This window comes from Cricetulus griseus, chromosome 6 (genome assembly GCF_003668045.3).
Source record: "Cricetulus griseus strain 17A/GY chromosome 6, alternate assembly CriGri-PICRH-1.0, whole genome shotgun sequence".
In the NCBI taxonomy this organism is placed as follows: domain Eukaryota; kingdom Metazoa; phylum Chordata; class Mammalia; order Rodentia; family Cricetidae; genus Cricetulus; species Cricetulus griseus.
The window spans coordinates 24234545-24259001 of NC_048599.1; the positions used below are offsets into that span (position 1 = coordinate 24234545).

The 24457-nt window shown below is 44.3% G+C and overlaps 2 protein-coding genes across 14 annotated transcripts in view; one reads left to right on the top strand and one right to left on the bottom strand.

The window, feature by feature from the left end:
- Ncoa6 (nuclear receptor coactivator 6) overlaps positions 1 to 15205 on the top strand; it is an 84269-nt gene extending 69064 nt beyond the window's left edge. For 11 of the 12 annotated variants that reach the window (XM_035446740.1, XM_035446743.1, XM_027421390.2 and 8 more), the window contains 3 exons: positions 3587 to 3623; positions 7807 to 7955; positions 14647 to 15205. In XM_035446740.1, coding sequence (XP_035302631.1) covers positions 3587 to 3623; positions 7807 to 7955; positions 14647 to 14690 — 230 coding nt within the window. In that variant the 3' untranslated portion in view covers positions 14691 to 15205. The remainder of the gene's footprint in view (positions 1 to 3586; positions 3624 to 7806; positions 7956 to 14646) is intronic. The other variant, XM_027421393.2, reaches the window with a different exon arrangement.
- A 965-nt stretch (positions 15206 to 16170) lies between these two features.
- Tp53inp2 (tumor protein p53 inducible nuclear protein 2) lies at positions 16171 to 24116 on the bottom strand. 2 transcript variants are annotated; one of them, XM_027421401.2, is made up of 4 exons: positions 23907 to 24116; positions 20619 to 20793; positions 19920 to 20088; positions 16171 to 19541 (listed from the first exon to the last, which is right to left on the bottom strand). In XM_027421401.2, the coding sequence occupies exons 2-4, from the start codon at positions 20740 to 20742 to the stop codon at positions 19286 to 19288; spliced, it is 549 nt and encodes a 182-aa protein (XP_027277202.1). In that variant the 5' UTR covers positions 20743 to 20793; positions 23907 to 24116; the 3' UTR covers positions 16171 to 19285. The 2 variants fall into 2 exon arrangements, with proteins under 2 accessions (XP_027277202.1, XP_027277199.1); XM_027421398.2 differs by having other exon boundaries at positions 19920 to 20208.
- Positions 24117 to 24457: the final 341 nt, after the last annotated feature.

The following is a 24457-nucleotide window of genomic DNA, read 5'->3' on the forward strand; positions in this document are numbered from 1 at the left end:
AATTGTTATATGGTTGCTTACTAGGGTAGCAAGCATGAATGCACCAAAATATAGTTAGATTATCTTGGCAGATGTAGAGGTGTATTGGAGCCCCTCTGCTTACAATGAATCATCCCAATCATCTCTGGATGATTTTAAGGTGCTCCCTGTAACCAAGATATTGTAAATAGCCCTCGTATTTAGAACTAGGGGTGGTGTTTCTGGAAGGAGAAGTCAAGTGTAATCTAATAGCTGCTGTGAGATGCTGGATCAGCTCTGAACACACGAGTAATTTGATGGCAGTAGGAACAACTTCTGCCTTTGCCAATTAGACCCAGAGCAGGTGAGTATCGTGGACATGTTTAGTTTTACTTGGTTCTTGGTTCACAGAAGGTTGTTGAAGAATACAAAAAAGAAAGGAGCTGGTTCCCAAAGGAAATCAGAATATCATTGACAGTGTGAACTTGGGCTAATGGCTCAGTAGGTAAGAGCACTTAATGCTCTTTCAGAAGACCAGAGTTCAGTTCCGAGAACCACATCTGGTGGTTCATAAATGCCTGTAACTCCAGCTCCAAGGGATCAGGGGTCTTTTTGGCCTCCTTTCTGGACACCCTCATGCACATTGCAAGTGTCAAATGCACACACGAGCACACATTAAAAAAAAAAAAAAAAGTAAATCCTTTTATTGAAAGTATACAGCTGGTTGTGGTGGCTAACACCGGTAGGATTTGCTAAAGAAGGCAGAGGCAGGAGGATAACAAGTTCGAGGCCACCCTGGGCTACAGATCGAGTGCAGAATAGGCTCCAAAGCTACACAGAGAAACCCTGTCTCAAAAAACCAGAGAGAGAGAGAGAAATACACATGACCAAATTTTTAAGAAAAAATGATTGTGTGAATGTAAGCCAATAAAAATAAGATATAATTTGTATTTTAAAACTTGCTTCAGGATTCTATATCCTTTATTACTTTCCTACATACTGTGGAAAGAATGGATGTACAAAACACTCATCGGCCATCACATTTTCCTCTTGCTTCTAACTGCCTACATGATAACTAACATTGTACTGCACATTTGGGAACAGAGAAATTGTTAAGAAAAGGGGTGCTATATTAATACTCTTTTTTTTTTTCCTAACAAAAAGACCAACTAGAAATGGGAGAGGTGTTCCATTTCCTGATCCAAATGTTTTTCAAATGTATTCTTTAACAGTTTCATATATGTTTGTAATATATTTTGATCATACAACCTCCCATTGCCTTCCCTTGTCTCCTCCCACTTCCCTCTTCCTACTCTCATGTGCCTTTCTTTTAATGACCCACTAGGTTTAATTTGAGTTGCTTGCTATGAGCATGGGTGTGTGGCCATTTATTGGAGCATGAATAGCTTACCAGTGACTACACCATTGAACTAAACTGACCCTCACACCCTTCCAGTAGCCATAATCTGATAGAGGTGGAGCCTCATGAGTCCCTCCCCAATCCATGTCTGTAATGTTGATGCTGCCCAGGCTCTTCACTCCAGAAAATGGGCTATTACTGTTTTTCTTTTTTATCAGAATAATGGGCTAGGGGACTTTGTTCCTTTTTAAAGTTTAATATATATTGATCTCTTTAAGCCAAGTATGGTAGCATACACTTCTAATCCTAGCACTCAAGAGGCAGAGATAGGAGGATTAGGAATTCAAATGTTATCCTTAGCTACAAAATAAGATCGATGCCACCTGGGCCTCATGGGACTCTATCTCAAAAACATAAAAATATAACACCCTCAGAACCTTCCACTTAAATAAATTAGTGTAAAAGTTCTCAAAATCAACTTCTTTGTCATCTTTCAGAAGAGTACACAAGCTGGGCTGGTCACACACACCTTTATCCTGGCACAAGGCAGGCAGATCTCTATGAGCCTCAAATAGTAAGCTCCAGAACAGCCACGGCTACATAGAGAGACTGTCACAAAAAAACAAACAGAATTAATTAGTTAAAAACTAAGACTTAAAGAGCAGACTAGCCAGATGTAGCACATATAGAGAATCCCAGCACTCAGGAAGCTGGGACAGAAGGATTATGAATATGAGTCCAAAGTGGGCTAAATATGGAGCTCCAAGCAACTTGTGCTAAAGAATAGGATGCCTGGGGCAAGTTGGGGGTGGCAACTCTTCAAGGTTAGCACATCTTTTTGTTTGAACCATTTTTATTATTGAACATATATTAGGTGAATTTGTGTACTCCAGCTTACCCAGCAGGGAAATAGAGACCCAAGAAGGAGTTAATATTAGTATGTTTCTTGAGGCATTACTTCAATCTTATGGGAGAGATTCTGGGAGCTAAGCAGAAGACGGGAAGCAAGGATTCCCTCTGCCAAAATTTTGCATTGAAGACAGTGAAGTCCTGCCTCTTCTCAGGAAAAGTACAAAGTGACCAAATAATAATAGTTAATATTGAGTCACTACTAAGTAACAGGTACTATACTAAAATTCATATGTTTTATTTCAATTTAATCTTAACATTAAAGCAGATAACGTAGTCAACTCTGCTTTCCATATGAGGCATTGAGTCCTGAGAAGGCAAATAATTTGCACATAAACACATGGATAATAAAAAATGACATATGGCGGGTATGGCAGCTCATTCCCTATAATCCCAGCACTTAGGCTAAGGCAGGAGGATTGCCTTGAGTTTTAGGCCAGCCTGGGCTGCATAGAAAATTCCAGAGCAGCATGGGCTACAAAGTGAGAAGGGGAGAAGGAAGAAAGAAAAAGAGCTGAGATAAAAATTTAAGCTAGGTACTCTGCCTTCAAAGAGATCCCCCAGGCAGCTTAGATATTGAACATGAGGCACTGACTTCTCTACATGGGAAAACAGGCACAGAGCCAGGGGAAGGCCAGTGGCAGGAGACATGGCTGTTTGGTATACTAGGGAAGGGTCTTTGTAAGAGATGGAGCTACCTAGAGGCACATAATAGAAGTAGATTTGTTTTGTTTTGGTTTTTTGCTGGTGCTGAAAAGAAGTGTCTGGTATTCCCAAAGAATGCCCACAGATGCAGCCCTCACAGACAGAGGGCTGTTTCTGTGACATCACTTGGCAGCTGATGAAGTCTGTGAAATGTCTCAGAAACAAATATAATATAGTCTTTGGGTAGTATCTCAAAGCATAGCTCTCTCCCCTCTAAAATTGAGTGAGAATGTTGTTCAGGGGAAAAATGAATCTTTAAAAGACACTATTATATTTAAAGATAATTGCCTTTGGAAAGAAAATGCAGGAAGGTGGTGATATTTTAACATGAAAGGAAGAGACTTCTTTTACTAAACTAGTTTTATCTGGATGAAATATGAACCAGGCAGTGTGAATTTAGTTCTGTTGATCCCAACAGGATTATTTCACAGTATGAACTAGAAATAAAAATAGACCAAGTAGTATCTTACATTGTCAACAAACCAAGTTGGATCAGTGCCAACATTGTCTTCATACCACATAGGGTGGGTGAGACTCCTGTAGGACGTAGAGACTTGTTAGTCTAAATACAGCATTTGGTAGACTACTAGAAACTCCCTGTGGACATATTACAACTGCTTCCACGTCTCATTCTCTCCTTTTTATTTTTTACAGAACTTGAGGCAAATGCAGTCATAGTCTCTGGACAAAGGTAAGAAAGATGACCATATCTGCAGACTTAACATGACCATGGCATGAGCTTCTTCTGTCTTGAACCGTCTCCTCACCTTGTCTTTCTCCTGTACTCTAGCACCAGCCTGTTTCTACTGCTCAAAGGAGAGAGTTTCTGTGAGCCCTCACTCCTCCAGGGTGACAGTTCACTTAATTAAACTAGATGACTAAGTTTCTGTCTTACCATTGTTTTCAAAACTGATTACATATTCGGCACTAAACACAAGTGAAGAAATACGTGTTCTATATATATACACTAGCTTCTTTACTGGTGGTCCTTGAATTATCTTCTAAGCATGGCTGTTTGATACTCAGAGGTTATAAAGAGGATGCCAGGGAGGTAGAGTGTAACCCCAAACCTGTGCTTTTGTCTGCTAACTGTGCTACCCTATATAACCCATCAGAACAGATGAAGTGCATCTGTGGCCCAACCTCATTAGCTCTAGAAAGAATCACTCCCTTTTTTAGTGAAGGAACGCAGTAACGTTTTTTAAAATGTCTCATTTGTATAGAAATTTAACTTGTAAAATACCATTTTCTCATTGAATCTTCATGTCAGCTCTTCATATCAACTAACATTATCTGAATATTATTCCTTGCCATACTCTGGACTACAAGCATGTTATATGTATTACCTCTCAATTTTTCACAATATCTGTTTTGATAATAAATTATATCATATAGGTGAGAAGTCTAAAGGTCAGAAACCATTAACTAAACTGCCCAAGGTCACAGTTATAGCAAATGGTGATATGATGTACAAACCCATCTCTTCTGGCTCCAGGGCCCTTACATTTGACCTATATTACAATAGACAAGTTGGAGATTTGTAGATAAAAGTCTAGACTCTAGAGGATAAGGCATTAAATATTGTAACTGATAAATGCACAGTTCCTCCCTGATGCCAAATTGGTTGATTTTCCTATTCACCACTCTGCCCATCTGTTTTTATTTGAGATGAACTAATACTTGAATTCATTTGAGTTTTTCAAATACATGCCACCTGTCCATAAAAAGGGTCTATCAAGTTGATATATAGTTCATAGGTGTCTGTTTGCAGAACTGCCTATACATTGGCCACACAAACACAAGGGTAGTGTTGCTTTGGCTATTTTGTTTTGTTTTGACAAGAGAAAGGGGTTCCACATAGGGATTATCCTCAGAAAATTGGACTGTTTTCTGGGCTCAAACAGAAAACCATCCTTCAAACCTCTAGAAGGAGATACAAACCTGTTTACTTGTAATTCCACCCTAGCTCCAGTGTGGCCTCTCTGAATTTGCTTAGTTTTTGATATGATATGGGTAACTTTTTTATATAAAGCTAAGGTAATGAGTGAACAGTTATGGCTCAGTTCCCAACTGTAGTGTTACTGGCAAAGAGTCCTCTGGCAGGAGTGAGCAGTGGAGTAGTGATAGTTGATTATCACACTGTGATTTGTACCTGTAAGGGGCTCACAGTCTCATGGAAGGCACAAAACATTAAAATAGATCATCCAGAGCTGGAGAGATGGCTCAGCAGCTAAGGGCATTGACTGCCCTTTCAGAGGACCTGGGTTCAATTGCCAGCAGCCATATGGTGACTCATAACTGTCTGTAACATCCTGTCCTGGCCTCCAGAACCACTGCACACACATGTGCACAGACATACATACAGGCAAAATACCCCTGCAAATAAATAAATAAATAAATAAACAAATTCTTTAAAACTCCATATAATAGAACCCCAGAAGATGGTTTAGGAGGTCATCTGTATACACTGTGAACCTAAGAGAAGGAAAGGCTAAGTCCACAGCTAGAGAGGGACATGGAGATCTTTCCAGAAGAAGCAGACTTGTAGTTGTTTTGTTCTGTTGCAATATATTTCAGTTCTGTAATCATTTCAGTTCTATTCTTGCAATGAAATTTAATAAGATTTTTAAAGTGATATTAATAAGCATTTTTGAACCATGGATATAGTAAAAAGTTTTTTACAGAAATTTTCAGATTTCAGCAGAATTAAATCCAGCACCTGCACTTGGGAGATGCAGGCCAGAGAATCAAGAGTTCAAGGTCGTCCTCAGCTATGTAGTAAGTTTGAAGATAGTCTAGACTACATGAGACCTTGTGTTTAAGAAAGAAAAGAAAGAAAACATTAGAAAATTGCAGTCATCTTGTAGTCTTCTTTAAAGAATATACAGAGGGGTGCTGTTCCAGATGTGTGTGTGTGTGTGTGTGTGTCAAACCCATTCACTCATGTAGCATGAATAATTTGTCTGAGTAACCTTTCACAAAATATTTTTTAAGACTTCATATAGATGTGCCAAAATTAAGTAACTAATTATTATTATTATTGTTTTTATGTCTTCTGTAAACTTGTCTCTGTGTCTTTTTTAACTTTATTTTTATTTTATGTGTATTGGTGTTTTGTCTGCTTGTATGTGGATGCCAGATCCCCTGGAACTGGAGTTACAGACCATATGGTGCTGGGAATTGAACTCAAGTCCTCTAGAAGAATAGTCAATGCTCTTAACTACTAAGCCATCTCTCCAGCCCCTTTGTCCCTGTGTCTTTAAATTGTCTTTACTACCAATATTAAATATTTTCCTACTTAAGCTCCAGGGTTGGAGTTGAGACATTCATTATATCTGCAGTGGATTGTGAATATAATCCCACTACTTAGATAATTTATTACATTGTTGGTTATAATCAAAGCTATGTAAAAGAATTTCTTTACACTGAGTTGTAGAAATTCATAACTATAATCACAGCACTCAGGAAACAAAGGCAGAGAATTGCCTTGTGTTAAAGCCAGACTTGGCTACATATTCCAAGTTCCAGGCCCGTCTAAACTGCAGTATGAGTCCAGCTTGCCAATGCCCCCCCACCCCCTACACACACACATGTTTTAAGATTGATTTCTTTAGGCACCTAGAAATAGAGGAGTTACTAGAAATGAGGTAGAGGATGTCACCAAGTTTTCCCACCTCAACATTACTGACCTCTGGATCAGATAATTATTTGTAAGGGTCTCCCTTTGTACCATAGAGTGTTTACCCAAAGACACCAATGGCACACTTCCCAAACTGCAACAATCAAAAATGTGTCCAAGGCTGGGAATGCATCTAACTGATCACAGTTGCTCCTTATTGAGAATCTTTGAATTATACAATTTATACTCCATAAGAAATATATGAAAATGTTTTTGCCCCTGTGTCTTTAATAACAGTATTACCAATTTTTAATATTTGCCTGCTAAAAAGCCAGGGTTGCAGTTGGGACATTCAGCATATCTGCAGTGGATGATGAATGTATTCCTATTACTTAGAAAATGTACTATGTATGCCATTACCTAATACCACTATATGCTCATATTTTCCTAGTAACCCCCCCAAATAATAATTTCTTTTGAGACAGGGTCTCTCTATGTAGCTCTGGCTGAACCAGAACTCACTATGTAGGCCAGCCTAGGCTCAAACTCACAGAGATCAGCATGCCTCTACCCCTCAAATGTTGGAATTAAAGGTGTGTGCTGCCATACCTAGATTTTAGATATTATTTGGGACTAGTAGAAACTTTTAAACATCTATTAAATACATTTTATACCTGAAATTTTACAAAATAATGTTTGAAGGGATATATTGCCTTAGGGAAAGAAATGAGGGTTTTTAGAGGAACTATTGCAGTTCTTTATTTCTATCACCTGCTTTTCCACAATCCCACCAGCATTGTGCTTTCGTTTGTTTGTTTGTTTTGTTTTGTTTTTCAAGACAGGGTTTCTCTGTGTAACAGCCCTAGCTGTTCTGGAACTTGCTCTGTAGACCAGGCTGCCTTTGAATTCACAAAGATACTCCTGCCTCTGCCTCCTGAGTGCTGAGATTAAAGGCATGTGCCTCACCATCCAGCCTATTTTATTTTTCTAATGTAACAAACTAGACTCACTTTTAAGTTCTTGACAGCATTGTCCCATTTCTGTCTATAATGACTGATATGTTTTATTTTGTTGTTTTCAGTGCTGGGGATTAAACCTAGGATTTGTACATGCTAAATAGACTGAGCCGTATTCCTGGCCCTGAATAGCTGCTAATTATCTTTTACTTTAGAGATGAAACTGTACTTAAAGAGTCCCTTTTTGTTTGTCTTGATGTCCTTAACCTTCTTGGAAACTTGGTACTTCCCTCTGTCAGCAGTGAGCCAAAAGAGATAGTTGAGAAGTCCAAAACCCCAAGCCGAAGAAACTCTCGAACTGAGGAGCCAACTGTGGCTTCTGAGAGCGTGGAAAATGGACATCGAAAACGATCCTCTCGGCCTGCTTCAGCCTCCAGCTCTACTAAAGGTTAGCAGTGGGCCTTGGATGCTTTGGAGGTGGGGTGGGGTGGGGTGGAATGAAGGGTGGAATAAAAGTGTCCTCATCACAGCCACAGAGGACTTTACCTCCATCCTCTCTTCTGTTAGGTCAGTGTGCTTTCTTCTCTTGGTTTTGTGCTTTGTTCATTGTCAGTTCATTAGCATATGTGTTTTCTGTTTGTGTGCACAAGAGCAATAAACACTGCTGGAAGAATAAAGAATTTAGGTTGGTCTCATTTTAAATTCACCCTTGGCACTAAGTGTGGCAGCACACATCTGTAATGTGAGATGCACTAGTGAGTTAAGAGGTAAGAGTTTAAGGATCCTTAGCTACATAGGGAGTTTGAGGTAGTTACATGAGGTCCTGTGTCAAAAACATACACCCACACACTAGAAAGCTCATGATCTCACCTCATTTAAATCCTGAATATGGCCCAGCTTCTTTTCTGAAGTCAAGTACCTTTTTCTACATACTGTCTACTCCTTTATCCCCCTTTGTTGCCCTCAACTCTCAAGCCTGTGCCTCAGCCTTCTGAGTGCTGGGTTAGAGGCACTCACTATTACACTTGACCTCTCCATGCTCTTTAAACCTCTACCCCACATTCTCTGCTCTGTCTTGGTGGGGGCTCTCACATCTTCACAAAAAAATAGAACTCTCCATTTACACTACCAAGATATTAATCTAAGTAGGCTGCTATGACAGTGTGACCCCTCTTCAACTCAAAGCCTAGTGCTTCCATCTGTGCCTCTAATAATTTCTTTTATGACCTCAGCTTTACATTACCAGTATTCTTTGTTGAAAACTGTCTTTAGGGCTGGAGACATGGCTCAGAAGTTAAGAGCACTGGCTGCTCTTACAAAGGTCCTGGGTTCAATTCCCAGCAACCAGGTGGTGACTCATAACCATCTATAACTAGATCTGATGCCCTCAGCTGATATGCAGGCATACATGCAGGCAGAACACTATACATAATAAACAAATAATTCTTTGAAAGAAAGAAAGAAAGAAAGAAAGAAAGAAAGAAAGAAAGAAAGAAAGAAAGAAAGAAAGAAAGCTGTCTTTAGTTTGGGAAGGGGAGATTGTTTTGAGACAGAATCTCACTCTGTAGCCTAGGTTGTCCATGAATTTGTGGCAATCCTACCTTAGCCTCCCAAGTCCTGAGATTATGGGCATGAGCCACCTGTCTTAGCTACTGTTCTTTTTTTCTTTCTTCTCTTTTTTCTTCCCCTGTGTTGGGGACTGAACCCATGGCCTAATGGATCAAGGCAAGTACTCCACCAACTGAATGAAATTCCCCAACTCTACTGTTTGGTTTTTCTTTCTTTTCTTTTCTTTCTTTCTTTTTTTTTTTTTTTTAATTAATTGTTCTTGACTTCTGTGATCCAGAACTCTTAAGTCATTTTCGGCATCCTCTCTGGCAAATCCTTAGTTTTCATAGATGCAGGCCTTGCATTTCAGTCTTGAATGGTAGGTATAATGGCATATGTCTATAATCCCAGCTCTTAGGAGGCAGGGACAAGATGACCAATAAAGCTACATAGCAAGCTTGAGACCAGACTGGGCTACAGGACTCTCTTTCTCAATAAACATACAAAACCATCCCAGTGGAACGGCAGGGGGTACACTGACATCAGACCCTGACATGAGTACTCACCTGTTGCTGGTAAGGAATGTCAGGGTGCCTCACAAAGAGCCCCTTGAAGTAAGCCACGGGCCTGCCAGGTACCTAAAGATAAGACAGAGGCCCTAAAAGTAACACCACTTTCCATGGAGGCTATATAATGTTGGTACCTGAATCACAGAGATATCTTACTGCAGAGTCAATGCTTCTTAGAAGTTTTGAATGGGGAGCTGGAGAAACAGTTCAGCAGTTAAGATCACTGACTTCGCCGGGGCATTGGTGGTGCACGCCTTTAATCCCAGCACTCGGGAGGCAGAGGCAGGCGGATCTTTGTGAGTTCAAGACCAGCCTGGTCTACCAGAGCTAGTTCCAAGACAGCCTCCAAAGCCACAAGCCCTGTCTAGAAAAACCAAAAAAAAAAAAAAAAAAAAAAAAAAAAAAATCACTGACTTCTAGAGGACCTAGGTTCAATTCTCAGCATCCACGTGACAGCTCTGTAACAAATACAAATTGAATCACAAAAGATAAAAATGACCAGACACATTTACAGAAATGGAAAATGACTTTTCTCTATGGTCCAGAGTAGTTGTTCCCCAACCCTCCAGGGGAAGTGATAGAGACTTCAAAATCTGATGAAAGAAAAAGGAATTTTTATTTTATATTTGGGTTTTTTTGTTTGTTGTTTGAGACCTCACTATGTATCTCTGGCTGGCCTGAAACTTGCTATATAGACCAGGATAGACAAAGTCACAGAGATCCACTCACCTCCTTCTGCCTCCCAAGTGCTAGGATTACAGGCATGTGTCACAATACCAGGAAGCAAAAATTTCAGCCAGGCATTTTGGTACATGCTTTTAATCCCAACATTTAGGCTGCTGAGGTAGAAAGTTCATACATTCAAGGCATGACTGGATTATAGGGAACATTCCAGGTCAACCTGTTTCGAAAAACAAACATTTTATGTCTCATGGTAGTGTAGAGACACTGTTCACCATCCCTACCAGCCTTCAGTTTTCAGCCCAAGCCACTTGTCACTTGCACATCAAAGGTACCCTCAAAGAACACTCTTTGTCTTTGTCTCAGTGTCTTAGTGTCTTAACTAAGGAGTGAAAATGAAGCCCATTGGATTAGTTTGACCAAGAGTGAACCCAATTCTGAATTCTCCGCTCTCTCTCCCTGTGTCTTTTGTCTGGCTGTAGCCTCGGGTGTGTCTGTAATCAGTCTGTTGTTTGAGTCTGCATCTGTGCCCCAGTAGTTGCCCTTGTTTCTAACAAAGGACTTTGCTCTGCATTTGTTGACCAGTATAGGAAGCATGGCATGGGAAAGGAATGAACGGTTCTTTACAGAAATCTTTCACAGGGTTTCACCAGGGAAGAAATAACTTCCTGATCACACCTGACTACATAGCTCTCTCCACACAGCATGCAGACATTATCAACCTAGAGCCACATTTGCAGTGTTTATGGTGGGTATTTGTTTTAAGGTTGTTTTCAGCAAATGATTACCACGCCACAAACACACACACATTCTGGGCCAGGGGCACAGAAGAGTACCTAACCTATGATTAAAGCTATGCATTTATTTTAGGTTCTAAAAGCTAATTTCATGGGAAATCCAAGGCATAGCAAAGTTGGTTACATTGTTTTCTTCTCCTTTTTTTCCCATTTTGTTTGTTTGTTTGTTTGGGTTTTTTGGGGGGTTTTTTGTGTGTGTGGGCCTGCGTGCGTGCGTGTGTGTGTGGGTGTGTGTGTGTGTGCGCGTTGTTTTTTGGTTTTTGTTGCTTTTGGTTTTCCAAGACAGGTTTTCTCTGTGTAGCCCTACCTGTCCTGGAACTTGCTCTGTAGACCAGCTGGCCTCAAACTAAGATATCTACCAGTCTCTGCCTCTTGAGTGCTGAATTAAAGGCTTGCTCCACCACTGACTGGCTAATTGCATTGTTTTCTTAAGGCCAAGTTAAACACGCTGAGTACACAGTAAGATAACAAGTTAAATAAATGGTCTTGGCTGAGTGTGATGGCATGGGCCTTTAATCCTAGCACTCAAAAGAGACAGATGGGTCTCTGTGAGTTTGAGACCAGCCTGGTCTACAGAGCTTGTTTCAGGTCAGCTAGGGCTGTTACACAGAGAAACTCTGTTTCCAAAAACAAAAAAGTAAATAGTCTTAAATGACTTCAAGGGGTATTATTAATTTTGCTGTAAGGTCTGCCAAGAGTTCTGTCTTTGTGGGGGGGGCTAAAAGACATTTTATAAAAATATATTACCACCTTTACTGAGGGCCTCATATGTTGATTTGTACTCAAAGGCAGTATTCCAGTTTATTGACTTGGAAAGAAAAGGGGGTGGAATCTGACATTGCTCGTCCTTCTCTCCCCACCTCATTTCCAGTCACATCTGACCAAGTCTCAGATACACCATTTGATTTTTTTATTTTTATTTTATTTTATTTTATTTTTGAGGCAGGGTCTTTCTGGTAGTCCTGGCTGTTCTGGAATTCGCTACTCAGACCATATAGTCCTCAAACTCAGAGAAATCCTGCCTTTGCCTCTTCAGTGCTGGGATTAAAGGTGTGCACCACCTCACCTATTCATAGCTTCTTTTTAATCTTTTCATTTTCATATATGTATATATATTCTTCCAGGTTTGTACACATGTATGTGCATACACATGGAAGCCAGATATAAATATTGAGTATTAGTCTACACCTTATTTTTTTTTGGGGGGGGAGTTTCGAGACAGGGTTTCTCTGTGTAGCTTTGGAGCCCGTCCTGGCACTCGCTCTGAAGACCAGGCTGGCCTTTAACTCACAGAGATCCACCTGCCTCTGCCTCCCAAGTGCTGGGATTAAAGGTGTGTGCCACCAACGCCTGGCTCCACTTTATTTTTTTAAAAATTATTTCATGCACATTTTTGTTTGTCTGCATGTATGTCTGTATGAAGGTATTGGATCCCCTGAAACTGGAGTAACGGACAGTTATAAGCTGCCATGTTGGTGCTGGGAATTGAACATGGGTCCTCTAGAAGAGCAGCTGTTTTTAACTGCTGAGCCATCTCTCCAGAGCCTCCAACTGACCTTGCTAATTGTTCCAGGCTAGCTGGCCAGCAAGCTCCAGGGAGCTGCCTGGTTTTTTCTTCCCAAGCACTGGGATTACAAGCATGCACTGCTGCCCTGACTTTTTATGTGGGTGCTGGGGTCCTCAAAATATTATGATTTTTTTAAAGATGTATTTATTTTTATTATGTGTACAGTGTTCAGCCTGCATGTTGCCTGCAGGCCAGTAAAGGGCACCAAATCTTATTTCAGATGGTTTCGAGCCACCATGTGGTTGCTGGGAATTGAACTCAGGACCTTTGGAAGAACAGGCAGTGCTCTTAACCGCTGAGCCATCTCTCCAGCCCCAAAATATTATGATTTTTAAAAAGCCGTTTTTGCTTATAATACTGAACCTGGTAATATAGCATCAGAAAATTCATCCCATCCAAAATAGTTGAATCTGATTTATCTTTTGAACGAATATATGAGAAGTAATTGTTTTACCTTGATGAGAGGTATTTAAAACATTGTTTGAATTTGGAGTTTGCTTTTGTTATTTGTAACATGTCATATAGCCCCAGGGCTATCCTCAAGACCCTATATATATCAAAAATGACTCCCTTGCCTGTACCTTCCAAGTGCTGAGATTGACAGGTGTAATTACAAGGTACGTGCCACAGTACCAAGATAAAATATTTTGTATGAAAAATAAGTCAATAGTTAGATTCTAAAGAAATATTTACATTTGTAGAGCTTCAGAGTACTACTGCACTCTGCCATAGAAGACTGGAGAAGTTTTAAATAAACATTTAAATCTGAGATAAGAGTAGCTTGACTTGAGACAATGATATGTGTAAGGGAAGTTAAAGGAATCAAAGCAGTCTTTCCCTTTTATGTCACTGTTACTGTGTATAAGTCACTCAGTTGCCACTTATGTAGCCTTCAGGTTCTGGGATTGTGTTCCCTGTTCTGAAATGCTTCCAAATATATGTACACTGTGGGGTGGGGTGGGGTGGTTCAAGAGATTATGCTCAGGGCCTCATGCATGCTTGGCAGGTGCTCTGCAGAGTTGTGTAATCCCAGCCCTCCAAAGCCTCCTTATATGTAGGCCACCGAAGATCCATGTCACAAAGTTTAGAGACTTTAACTGTAGCATACCAAGAAGTGTTCCTTACTGCAGAATAATGGGTTGGCTACAAAAGACAGCTAAAGGCTAGTTTCTGGGGCAGTTCACTTACTCACTGGTGTCTCGCCAAAAGCACTGTTAGTGTGACTGTAACTTAATTGAGTGATGGGAATAAGTGAGGGAGATTGCTGATTGTACAGCTTGTAAGGGATCATGTTGGTGGGGATGGGGTAGAGATAAAGCTGGTAAAAGTGCTTGCCACACTGGATGGTGGTGCACACCTTTAATCCCAGCACTCGGGAGGCAGAGGCAGAGGCAGGTGGGGCTCTGTGAGTTCGAGGCCAGCCATGTCTATGGAGCGAGTTCCAGGAAAGGCTCCAAAGCTACACAGAGAAATGGAGGGGTGGGGGTGCTTGCCACAGAACCCTTGAACCAGCAGGAGCAAAGAACTGACTCCCAAGTTGTCCCCTGACCTCCACATGCCCAGGCATATACACACAAACTGATAGAATATAAGGTTTTCCCTACCCCAACACTGCCAATTTTTCTGGCCAGGTACATCTCAGCTTCCCTTATCACATTGTGTGATATCACACGCAATTAGTGCTCTTTCCACCATGTGGGACCCAGGGATTGAATTTGGGTTTGGTGTCAAGTTTTTTACTCACTGAGCCATCACCCTGGTCTTCATCACATTTCCCCAAGTTGGCAGTTCCTAATATACAGGACCATTCTTTTACCACATAAGTCAGCAGGTAAAGCCTGTGACTGTTTTCAAATCATGTGTCCCATAAACTGATTTGGAGCCTAATAGGGCTCCACTATGTCAATTCTAGACATTGTGGACAACCTAAAGTGCACTGCTACCTGCGTTGAACATATCCTTCCTTTTCTCCAACAGATATAACTGGTGCAGTGCAATCCAAGCGAAGAAAATCCAAGTAAGCAAGCTGGAAGATGACTTGATACTTGTAAATGTGTGTGAATTTTACAAAGAGCAATTTTCAGCTGTGACTTTTTAATCTATTTCTGTACAGTTAGTCATTTTAATAACTCAATCCTTTTCCTAGTCCCTGAAACCTGTTGTCTCATAAAGTGTAAAGGGGAGCAGCCCTTTTGGTGTTGCAAAATGAAGTTCAAGGCTTCTAAAATGTTGCCATGTATTGAAAGGAGCTAATACCATTATAAATGTTATTAGTTTCACATTTCTTAAGCAGCCTAAAGTACAGGGTGAGCATTTGTAGATCTTCTAATGATGTATTGTGCTGTGGAAGTACTGTGTGTGAATAGCAGTAGTGGGGCAAAAAGCAATCTTGTCATTTGGAAATGTTGTAAATAATTTTATTATATAGTGTTTTTGGATGTATTTGTTGTAGAAAAGGACCAGTGAATAAAGAGAATCTAAGGGTTTGTACAATGTGAAATATTGAACGTGTTAAATAAATGTCTTTGTCATAGAACTTTAAAGTATCTTATTGGAAAGGGGTAAGCAAGCCTCTTTTTTTTTTTTTTTTGTGATCATAGATACATAGACACAGCCTTCTTTGTAACTCAGACACTTGCCACCTGAAATGCCCACCCAGCAAGATGAAGAAAATGTATCCATTTGCTCATTTTTGGCTTTGAACAAACCAGAACTAGCAAGTTGTGTGTGTGTAATTTCATTTGTTTGCAAATAATCAAGTATAGTGGCACACACTAGTAATCACAGTGCTTGGGAAGTAAAGTCATAAGAACCACAGGTTAACCAAGCAGTATAGTGCATGCCTGTAATCCCAGCACTCAGGAGGTGGAGGCAGGCAGATCTGAATTTGAGGCAAGCCTGGTCTATAAAGCAAGTTCCAGGAGAGCCTGGGATGTTACACAGAGAAACTCTGTCTTGAAAAACCAAAAAGAATCATGAGTTCAAGGTCAACTTCAGCTACATGGAGAATTTGAGACCAGGTTGGGCTAAGACCTGTCTCAGAAAGTAAAACCAACCCTCCATATCAAAGGCACCCAGGATTTTTAGAGGCAAGGGACTGTCAGCAACACAGATGGCACTTCCCCACCTCATTCCTGTGCTGCTCCATTCAGGTGCTCTCAGACTGGCCAGCAAGGTTGTCGGTGCAGTTCTGCAGTTAAATGGGCAGCTCTTTGTCCTATAACCCAGTGCTTGGGACTAAAAGAATGGCCAGTGTCTCTGTTGTGCCTCTATTTTCATTCCTGTATTTTACTTCATATATGTGTCTTATAAGGATCTTCTAAAAAATATTTTATGAGTTGAATCCTATATTGTCTCTTTCCAGAGAACTTATTTGCCCTCTTCCTCTCTTGTATGACAAACTGGAGCCAAAGCCAGCCTAATAATAACACCCTCTGTCTTGACTCTACTTGAGATTATAGTGTTTCTCAGACTTTAGCTCAACTCAGGCAGAAAGCATAATGTGCTTTAAATAGATTTTTATTTGTTTATATTATTTTTTCTCCCATACAGGAATAGCATTACAATCTAACATTCAGAATCCTGTTACACACATACACAGGCATGCCACATGACCAGGTCGAGGTGGTTGTGTCCTTGAGTCTGTCGACACATCACAACATGATCGGTCAAAGATTTTTCATTTCAGCCAGTCTCAACACAAAACACCCAACAGATCTGCACTCAACTTGTTGGTTCCATTTGGAACTAGGTGGTAGGGTAAGAAGGTTTTAGAGTAGGCTGTGGTTTGTCTGCATTCAGTCCCCTCACACAAAGCTACATGGATCTTGAAAGCCACCCAGGAGCTCTGGTAGGGTCCTTGTTGCACCTAAGACATTATAGGTCACAGCAAGTTGATCAGAGGGTTCCAGGCTGGGGAGCAGGCATACTCCAAAACAGCACCAAACAGCACTCACACACACATAGTGCCCTGCTGGGGCTAGACTGGCAAAGGTTAGAAAGTGACACCAGCTCAAGAGAACCACTCAGACTTATTGGAGAAAGCTGGAAGTTGCCCTTTGATGTAATTGGGACTCACTCTAGAAACAGGTCCCTCTGACATCCTTAGTTTTGGCAAAGTGCTGGTAGTATTGACATTAATACAAACTGGTACAAATTTCTCTAGGGTCTCTGAAATCAATCAAGACAGACTCTCTAACCTCCTCCTGTCTAGGTTGCATAGGACTTTGTGAATTCTGGTTCCCTTGTGTATTCAAGTTCTGTGGTTTAAGAAAAAAAAATCCTGAAGCATGCTCAAGGTGAAAGGCACATACACAGTCAATACAGTATGACAAGGTCTGATGCTTCAGGAGGCAGACTAGCAGGAGACTGAGTAGTGTTGGTTCTTAAGAAATCTATACACAATTAAAATATTGCCACACTCAAATGCTACAGAATCTATAGGAAAGTACAAAAGAAAAATAAGCCTTGCAACCAGTCAGGTAAGAGATTGGAGGGTTCTAGAACTACAGGAGCTTCTAGAAATAAAAGTCAGGGGTGAGGCCTTTTGAAATTTGAGCCATATGCCCTATCAAACTTCCCACAGCAGCAGGATCATGGGCACTTGCCCAGGACTGAGCCTAGGCCCCATCTGGCAGTGAGGAATAGACAAGAAGGGCTGGAGGGAGTTTCAGCTCATGGAAGTGCTGAAGATCCTAAGCTTGCTTTGGAAGTGACCTTAGGATAGATAGCAGGAAGAGTAAGTATACTAGGTTGTCACCGAAGAACTTAGGACAGGAACAAGGTTATCAACTACGAGGGCCCTAATAAGCTGGTGTAAGGTTTTGATCTGCGTATAGTTTGCATTTGGCTTTTCCTTGGGCTAGGTGACCCTAGCAGGGCTTCCTCTGTCCCCATCCTGGGGACACCCTCTCCCATCCCCACAGGAAGCCTGGTGAGAAAGGATCGGAGAGGGTGGCTACTTTTACCCTCAGAGGAATGCAGTTTTCTCCAACCCTGGCTTGGCTCTGAGGCCTGGAAACCTGGAGTTGAAGTGAAAGGGAAGACCTGTGTTAATATGTAACAGGAAATCTAAAAGTTTTGAGGAAGGAGAGCACACACTTAAAAAAGGACAGCTAGAAAGAATATGAAACAACTCGGGGCATCCCAAGAGGCTGTTGCTGGTGTCTGAGCCCCACCACAAGAAGGGAGAAGCTGGCTACCCCATCCCTGTGCTCTACCCAAGAATTCCTTACTCCAGCTATTTGACTAGAAAGGGAGGAAAGCCCACAGGGAACTCAGGAAGAGCCCTGCGGGAGAGCATTAAAGCCCCTTGAAGGCCCTGAACTTTTATAAGAAAAATTTGGGAACTGGAACAGACTCCTGGCCTCCTACCCAGGAGTGTTTATTAACCAGCCATATTGAGTGAAGTATGAAATATAAGGCCAGAGGCAAGACGAAGGCAGAGCTGTCAGTCTGGGGACGGCTTTACCCCCAAAGATATCCTCCTTAGCATCATTCCTCTGCATTCCTGCCTTGGGGTGTGTACCCTTTTCCCTGCCTAGAAGCCCTCTGGCCTGCATGTCTCCTAAGCTAATTCTAGCACCTTGGGCATATGAACAAAGATGGCCAGATGTCGGGGCCTTACCCAGCTTCTACTCCTGGGGTGGCATGTCAAGGGAAGGTGACAAGGTACAAGCCCTTCGGACTCAAGACTCATGGGGGGCGGGGGGGGGGGGGGGGGGGAGAGATGATCCTGAACAGGGACAGATTTCAGGAAACCCTGGAAGGCAGGATTACAGGAAAAGGAAATGGGGGCAGACTCCAGGCTCAAGCCTAAGACCAGGGCTTAGCTCCTCTGACCAAGCACAGTGCCAGCTCTCACAATACCCTGCTCCCTACTGTGTCTCAACCCACCTGTCCCTGTCTGCATTTCCCAATAGGCTGCCCGCTTTCCCTCCGTTCCCCTCTCCTCATCTAACTTACAACTCACTGTCCTCCACATACTTAAACTTTCCAGGCCTAAGCAGCTCCAAGGAGCTCAGCCCCCAGGGCAGAGAAAGGGGGAAAACTAAAATCAAAACCCTGAGCCTGACACCTGACTACAGGGTAAGAACAATGGCCCAAGCGTGGCCGGCTGTACCTGGTCAGGACTGGGAGGGAATTGCCAGGAATGAAAAAGGGGAACAGGAGCAGGAGCAATGCCGCATGGAAAAGAGTAAGTCTTGGAAAGTAGGAGCTGAAAGTTGGAGAGTGTGCCAGGTCTTGGTGGGAGAGGGTCTTAGAAATCGCTGGGTTAGGAGGGCAAAGTGAAGAAGCCAGATGACAAGAATCGGGGTCTGAAAAGGGAGCTTGGGAAAATAGGAGTGGGGAGTGTGATGGTGAAGAATTAGAAACGGAGATGGGAAGGGTGACCCTGGATGAAAGAAGTTAGCGGGTGAATTAGAAGTTCAGACACTGAGAAATCGGGGGAGTAGAGGGCCATCATCCCACCTCAGACACTTAGGAAGGAGGGAAGTTGTGGTACCCAGATGGAGGCAGGCGGACCCTGGACACTCCTCGAGCAACACACTGGCTGCTGCAGAGGAGGTAGACGGGACCAGGAGACTGCACGGGACTCGAGGTGCAGCAGGGGCGCTCAGTAGTTGAACTGGCGCTGGCACGGCTGGTAAATGAAGCTGCCCTGGTGCTTGGGCTTCCGTGAACGACTTTCCCGGGCGCGATTCTGCCGTTGCAGCACTTTAGCACTCAAGGCGTGGCGCTCTGCCCGCTGCCGGGCCCTCTGCAGCCTCCGCACCTGGCCAGCCTTCTCCAGCAGCGCCGCTCGCGCAGGCAAAGCAGCAGCTGCTGCATGGTGCAGAGCCCTGGGCTCCCGGCGGGCAGGCGCCAACTCTCTGCAGGGACAGAGTACAAATGTCAGAGGGGGACAGGGGGCTTGAGTCTCCCACCCTGTCTCTTGGGGCAGAACACATGATGCCCTGAGGGGTACCAACTCTTCCCTCAATCCCAATTAGAGATATTTCTTAGAGTCTACCCTGAGGCAGCTAAACTAGACAGGAGAGGGAGAGGGCTCCACCCCCCAAACAATACAAGCCCCACTCTGCGCTCTGGCTTAGCAGTCCAAGATGATCCCAGTCGTCTGAGCCAAGACTCTCCCAAGCCCCATCTTAGCCATAAGACGATCAGTTATCCCTGTAACTACCCACCTGGCCCGCCCTTTGTCTCAAGGACACTCCCCTGCTAGGCTCCTAGGCCCGAGCGTGCCCACTCACCCATCACTGAGATCCTCCTCAGGCAAGACAGCATCAGGGTGAGGGGAGGGCGGCCCAGACTCCAGCACTATGGTGCTGCCGGTGACATAAACGGACATGCTGGGATGTTCAATGAGGAGGTCCTCCAGGGGGTTGCTCTGGAGGCGTGCGGGCCCAAGACCGGGCCCCTCTGCAGTAAAACAGGCGGGAGGGGTAACAAACCAGCTCTCGTCCATCAAGGAGGGCGCGGGTGGAGGGCGGCCTGCCGGAGCAGGAGAAGCCCCAGGGTTTGGGGGAGCTGTGTAGCTGTCTATAGGGTGTGGGAGTGGGGAGCCATGCGTAAGAGAAGGAGCAGCAGGGGATAGGGGTGGGACACACACACACATACCGGAAACAGGGGATGGGGAGAGAAAGGGCATCGTTAGTCAGACCTACAGCCCCTGTCCATCGTGCCCAGAGAGCACCTGAGAGCCAGGGTCCTTACCCTGCTGCCCTAGGGGGCCCCAGGTGTATGCCCCCAACAAATCAGGAGACAGACAGGGCTTTCGGGAGAAGGGTCTGTGTTACCTCACCTCTAGGCGCACTGCCTCAACTTCATTTTGCCCAGGAGGCCTATGGGGACTCCAATTCCCAAATAGCCACATTCCCCTTCCATATTGCATAAGGCCTCCCTGTCCTTATGGTGCCTTCCTAGTGCTGGCCCCCTGACTCAGGCCTCACCCTGCAGGCCAATGATGAGCCAGCCATCCACTTCATCCTCCTCTGAGACGAAGGCCCCAGGACAGTTGGAGTCTTCAGGAGGCGAAGGAGTGCTGAAGAAAAGGCTGGTAAAGCGCTGGAACATGGTCAGCGGGTGAAGCAACCTCAAGGGGGCGCCCTATGGCAGTGCGAAAACCTAGGAAGCAGAGAAAGACATTAAGGCTAAAGTCTACCTAATGGTGGTGGCTGGGGGACAGAGGGCTCCAGGACCCTGAGCATGGGCAGGCTCTTGTGTGTGCTTTTCTGCAGTCAGCAGGCTTTCCTGTGTGAATTCAGGAAACTGTTGGTCTTTGTATTCTTATTTGTCAAACAATATCCTAATCAGAATTAAATGAGCTAAACACTTATAATGTGTTTAGAACAGTGCCTGAGCACACAGTAAGTGTCCAATAAGCTAATATATTTGCTGTTACTACAGGTTGCTTTGGGGATACGGAAGAAGTGATATATATGACTAGGCTTTGTCTCTGGAGAATGAAACAGCTTTGAAAAGTAAATAGGAAATTTCCATTGAGGGAAGAAACTGCTCTTACTATCATCATCATCATAAAATTAATATTCATGTGTCAGGTACCATCCTAAGCAACTCCATCTGTTTTACCTATGTAGTCCTCACAATAACACAGAATCAGAGCAAGGTATGAAGGTACAAGCCTGTAATCTTAGTACTTGGGAGACAGAGACAAGAGGATCAAAAAGTTTAAAGTCAGACATGAGAAGCCACATCTATCATCCTAGTAAGGTGGAGGCAAGAGGATCAGGAGTTCAAGTCCTGCTTTAGCTACATAGTGTGTTTAAAGCCAGTCTGAGCTACATGGGACCCTACCTAAAAAAATAACAGTCCGTGGCTGTATGAGATCCTGTCAAAAGGAAGAGAAAGGGAGAGAGAACATCTACTTTTTTTTCTGGTAAAGAGAGAAATAAAACAAGGCTCAGAGAGGTAAAGCAACTAGCCCAAAGTCTCACAGCTAGTAAGACACAGGTAGCATTTGAATCCAGATAACCAGTGGCTCCATAATCACTATAGTCCACTCCTGTCTTTTCTGGGTTATCTGTCTAGACTAGACATTTTTAGCTTTGTAACTAGGGCTGTGTCTAGGTGTGTTTTTCTAGGGGTTAAAAAAAAAAAAGATCTTGGATTTCAGCAAGGTTTTCTGAGCAGCAATCTTTGACCCCAGAGATCAATAATACTCATAGGACGTTGTGTGGCTTGAAAAGTGCTAATAGAAACCGCATGGTTCTTGCTACAATCTCACCATGGGATTGGACGACCCTCAGATGTGTATTCCAGATGAGGTGTAAGATCCTATGCTCACAGGTCCTCCTTACTCTAACCCCTTCCCCCAGACTCTTGTTCAAGGACAGCATCTCTGGCCAAGACAAAGAATATTGTGTTGCCTTACCCTAGTAAAACAACATGTCAGTGACAGATGATGGAAGAAGGAAGCAGTCAGATCTAAGCATCCCTTAAGGATAAACACAAGGGTTGGACCAAGACCCAAGCCTTCAGACAGTCCTTCCCTGGACCAAGACAAAAAAGAAGCCCCCTGTTCTAGGATGGAGACCTCAAAGTGATAACGTTAATCTATCAAAAAAGCTACAGCTTAGTAGTGGTGGGGAAATGCAGAGCATATATAATCAGAAAAGCCTCAAAGATAATATTCAAGAAAGTAAAAGTGCACCGAAGACAGGGAGATTGGACTAGTGCCTTGATCCAGCCATCACCAAGTTCTAACATGTATTTCCCAGAGTTCCTGCTGTATCAGACCCTGCAAGGAACCTCAACTGATGACATGTTGAGTGAGGTAAGAGGCTCAGCAGAGAAGGTACCTGGTGGAGATCATGCAGGAGTCAGTGACAGCCAGGAGAGATGACAACAACCAGCCAGCTATGACTGCCCACTCCTCCCTTTGACCACAAGGAGAGCCTCCTGGGTTTTCTTCCCTAGCCTGCTGGCTTCCTGGTTCTCAGTTTCCTGGCTCCACTCCAGGAAGAACCTTCCCTTAATACTACAGCAGCTGTGCCCAGAATAGCACTTGAGCCCTAAGCCACCCCTAGCCCAGGCCATTCCTGAACAAACCCCAGCCTGGGAAGAGGATCCAGATCCAGCCTCCATATCTACTCACTTGGAAAGAAAGGAACATTCTGATCCTCTGGAAGAAGACTCTCCAGACAGCACTAGTGCTAGGGAAGGTCTGGTTCCTCCTAGCTGACAGCTTGGGATCTGACAAGGTGATGAGAGGCCAATAAAGGGAACTCCCAACTCATTCTCAACAACATCTGCCCGGGAGACACCGGAGGCAGGCAACTAGTGACTCACCGTTCTGTGGTCAAAACAGCTGGGAGACAGCAATTTATTGGGTTCTAAGATAGAGAGAAGGCAGAGAAGGTCGCCTTGAAACCGACTCAATCTTTACGGACCTCCTGGAAAAATGTCCAGAATCGGGGAGACTGAAACATTCTATCAAATTGGCTTGGTGCTGAGCCCAAGATAGGGTCCCCAGTAGATGGATATATAGCTGGTTAATTGAACTGAGCTTGTACTAAGCATTTGCCCCCAGCTAAGGAACCTGTCACTCATAGAGTGTGACTCTAATTGGCTGAGTTCTCCAGTAAGCTATGTCTCTCTGGGTCTCAGTTTTCCCTTCCATGAAATGGGGTTTAAGACCCTCAATATCTGTAGGCTGAAAATGACATCAACCAAGGCTTTGCACACATGTCAGGGATTAGCACGATGTTATTATGTTGGGGGGGGCGGAGCCTGAAGACAGGGCATCAGCTGCCATCTGGTGCTGTCTCGTGGACCCGGACTCTGAAGTCTCTTTGATCCACCGACCTCCCTCTCAACTTAGATTGAGCTGTGCCTTCTGACCCTTCCTCAGGTTGCAAGGAAAAAGCAGATGAGAGGCCCGACCCCAGTCTCTAGATGAGCCCGGGAAACCGCCGAGTCCCCTCGGGTATTGCTTGCCTTTCAATGTCTCTCAACCCTGGGCCGGGCTCGACACAGCGCCCACCGGGTCACCAGAGGACAAGCACCCAAGCAAGCCTGGAAGGCGGGGCTGGCCTTGGTGACGTCTCAATGTCATATGCAAATAAGCGACGTCATGGCCTACCGGCTTGGGGCAACCAATAGAGAGCCGAGAACGCAGCTCCAGCGGCCGCCGGCGGAGACAGACAAAGAACCGGAGAGGGGGGCGCAGGGCGTGTCCTGGGGCGCCCGGAGCCCCCAGCCCCGCGGTCGGGACTCACCTGGGGCGGCTGCGGCAGCCGGTGCGCTGAGGTAGTTGTGCGGCCGGGCGTCCCCGGGGCGCCGGTGCTCACAGCCGGGGCCGCATACCGGGGACTGGCCGGGAGACAGCGGGGCTCGCAATCGGACGCCCGGAGCTGCTGCGGCCGCTGGCTGCGCCGGAGCTCACGGCACAAATCCGAACGCTCCAACAGCTGATTGTGACGTCACAAAGGGGCCCGCCCGCCCGCGTCAGCGACCGTCGGAGCGGCGGCCAATCGCAGGCGTCGAATGTTCTTTTCCCCGCCCCTCCGCGGTTCGCCTGCGGGTGGCTGCAGCCCGGGATCTGCGCTCCGAACCTCCGACCGAGTGGAGGTGACGGCCCAAATTCCCTGCCCCCAGTCATCCACAGACCTCGCACTGATGGCGACCCCCCCTCCGCCCCGTTCTTCCGCAAGGATTCGACCTCGCTGCTCTTCCTGCACATAACCTTGCTCTTTCACTTGCCCCAGTGCTCCGCACATCCCTTAGCCTGCATCTTAGCTCAGGAGGACCCCCTCACCCCCACCACACT

Excerpts from the sequence above, each read along its gene's own strand:
- Tp53inp2 (XM_027421398.2), bottom strand. The coding sequence starts at position 20,742 with ATGTTCCAGCGCTTTACCAGCCTTTTCTTCAGCACTCCTTCGCCTCCT. Across the intron at positions 20,209-20,618 it reads GCTCATCATTGGCCTGCAGG|ACAGCTACACAGCTCCCCCA; the intron begins GTGAGGCCTGAG and ends CACACCCTATAG. Across the intron at positions 19,542-19,919 it reads GAGGAGGATCTCAGTGATGG|AGAGTTGGCGCCTGCCCGCC; the intron begins GTGAGTGGGCAC and ends CTGTCCCTGCAG.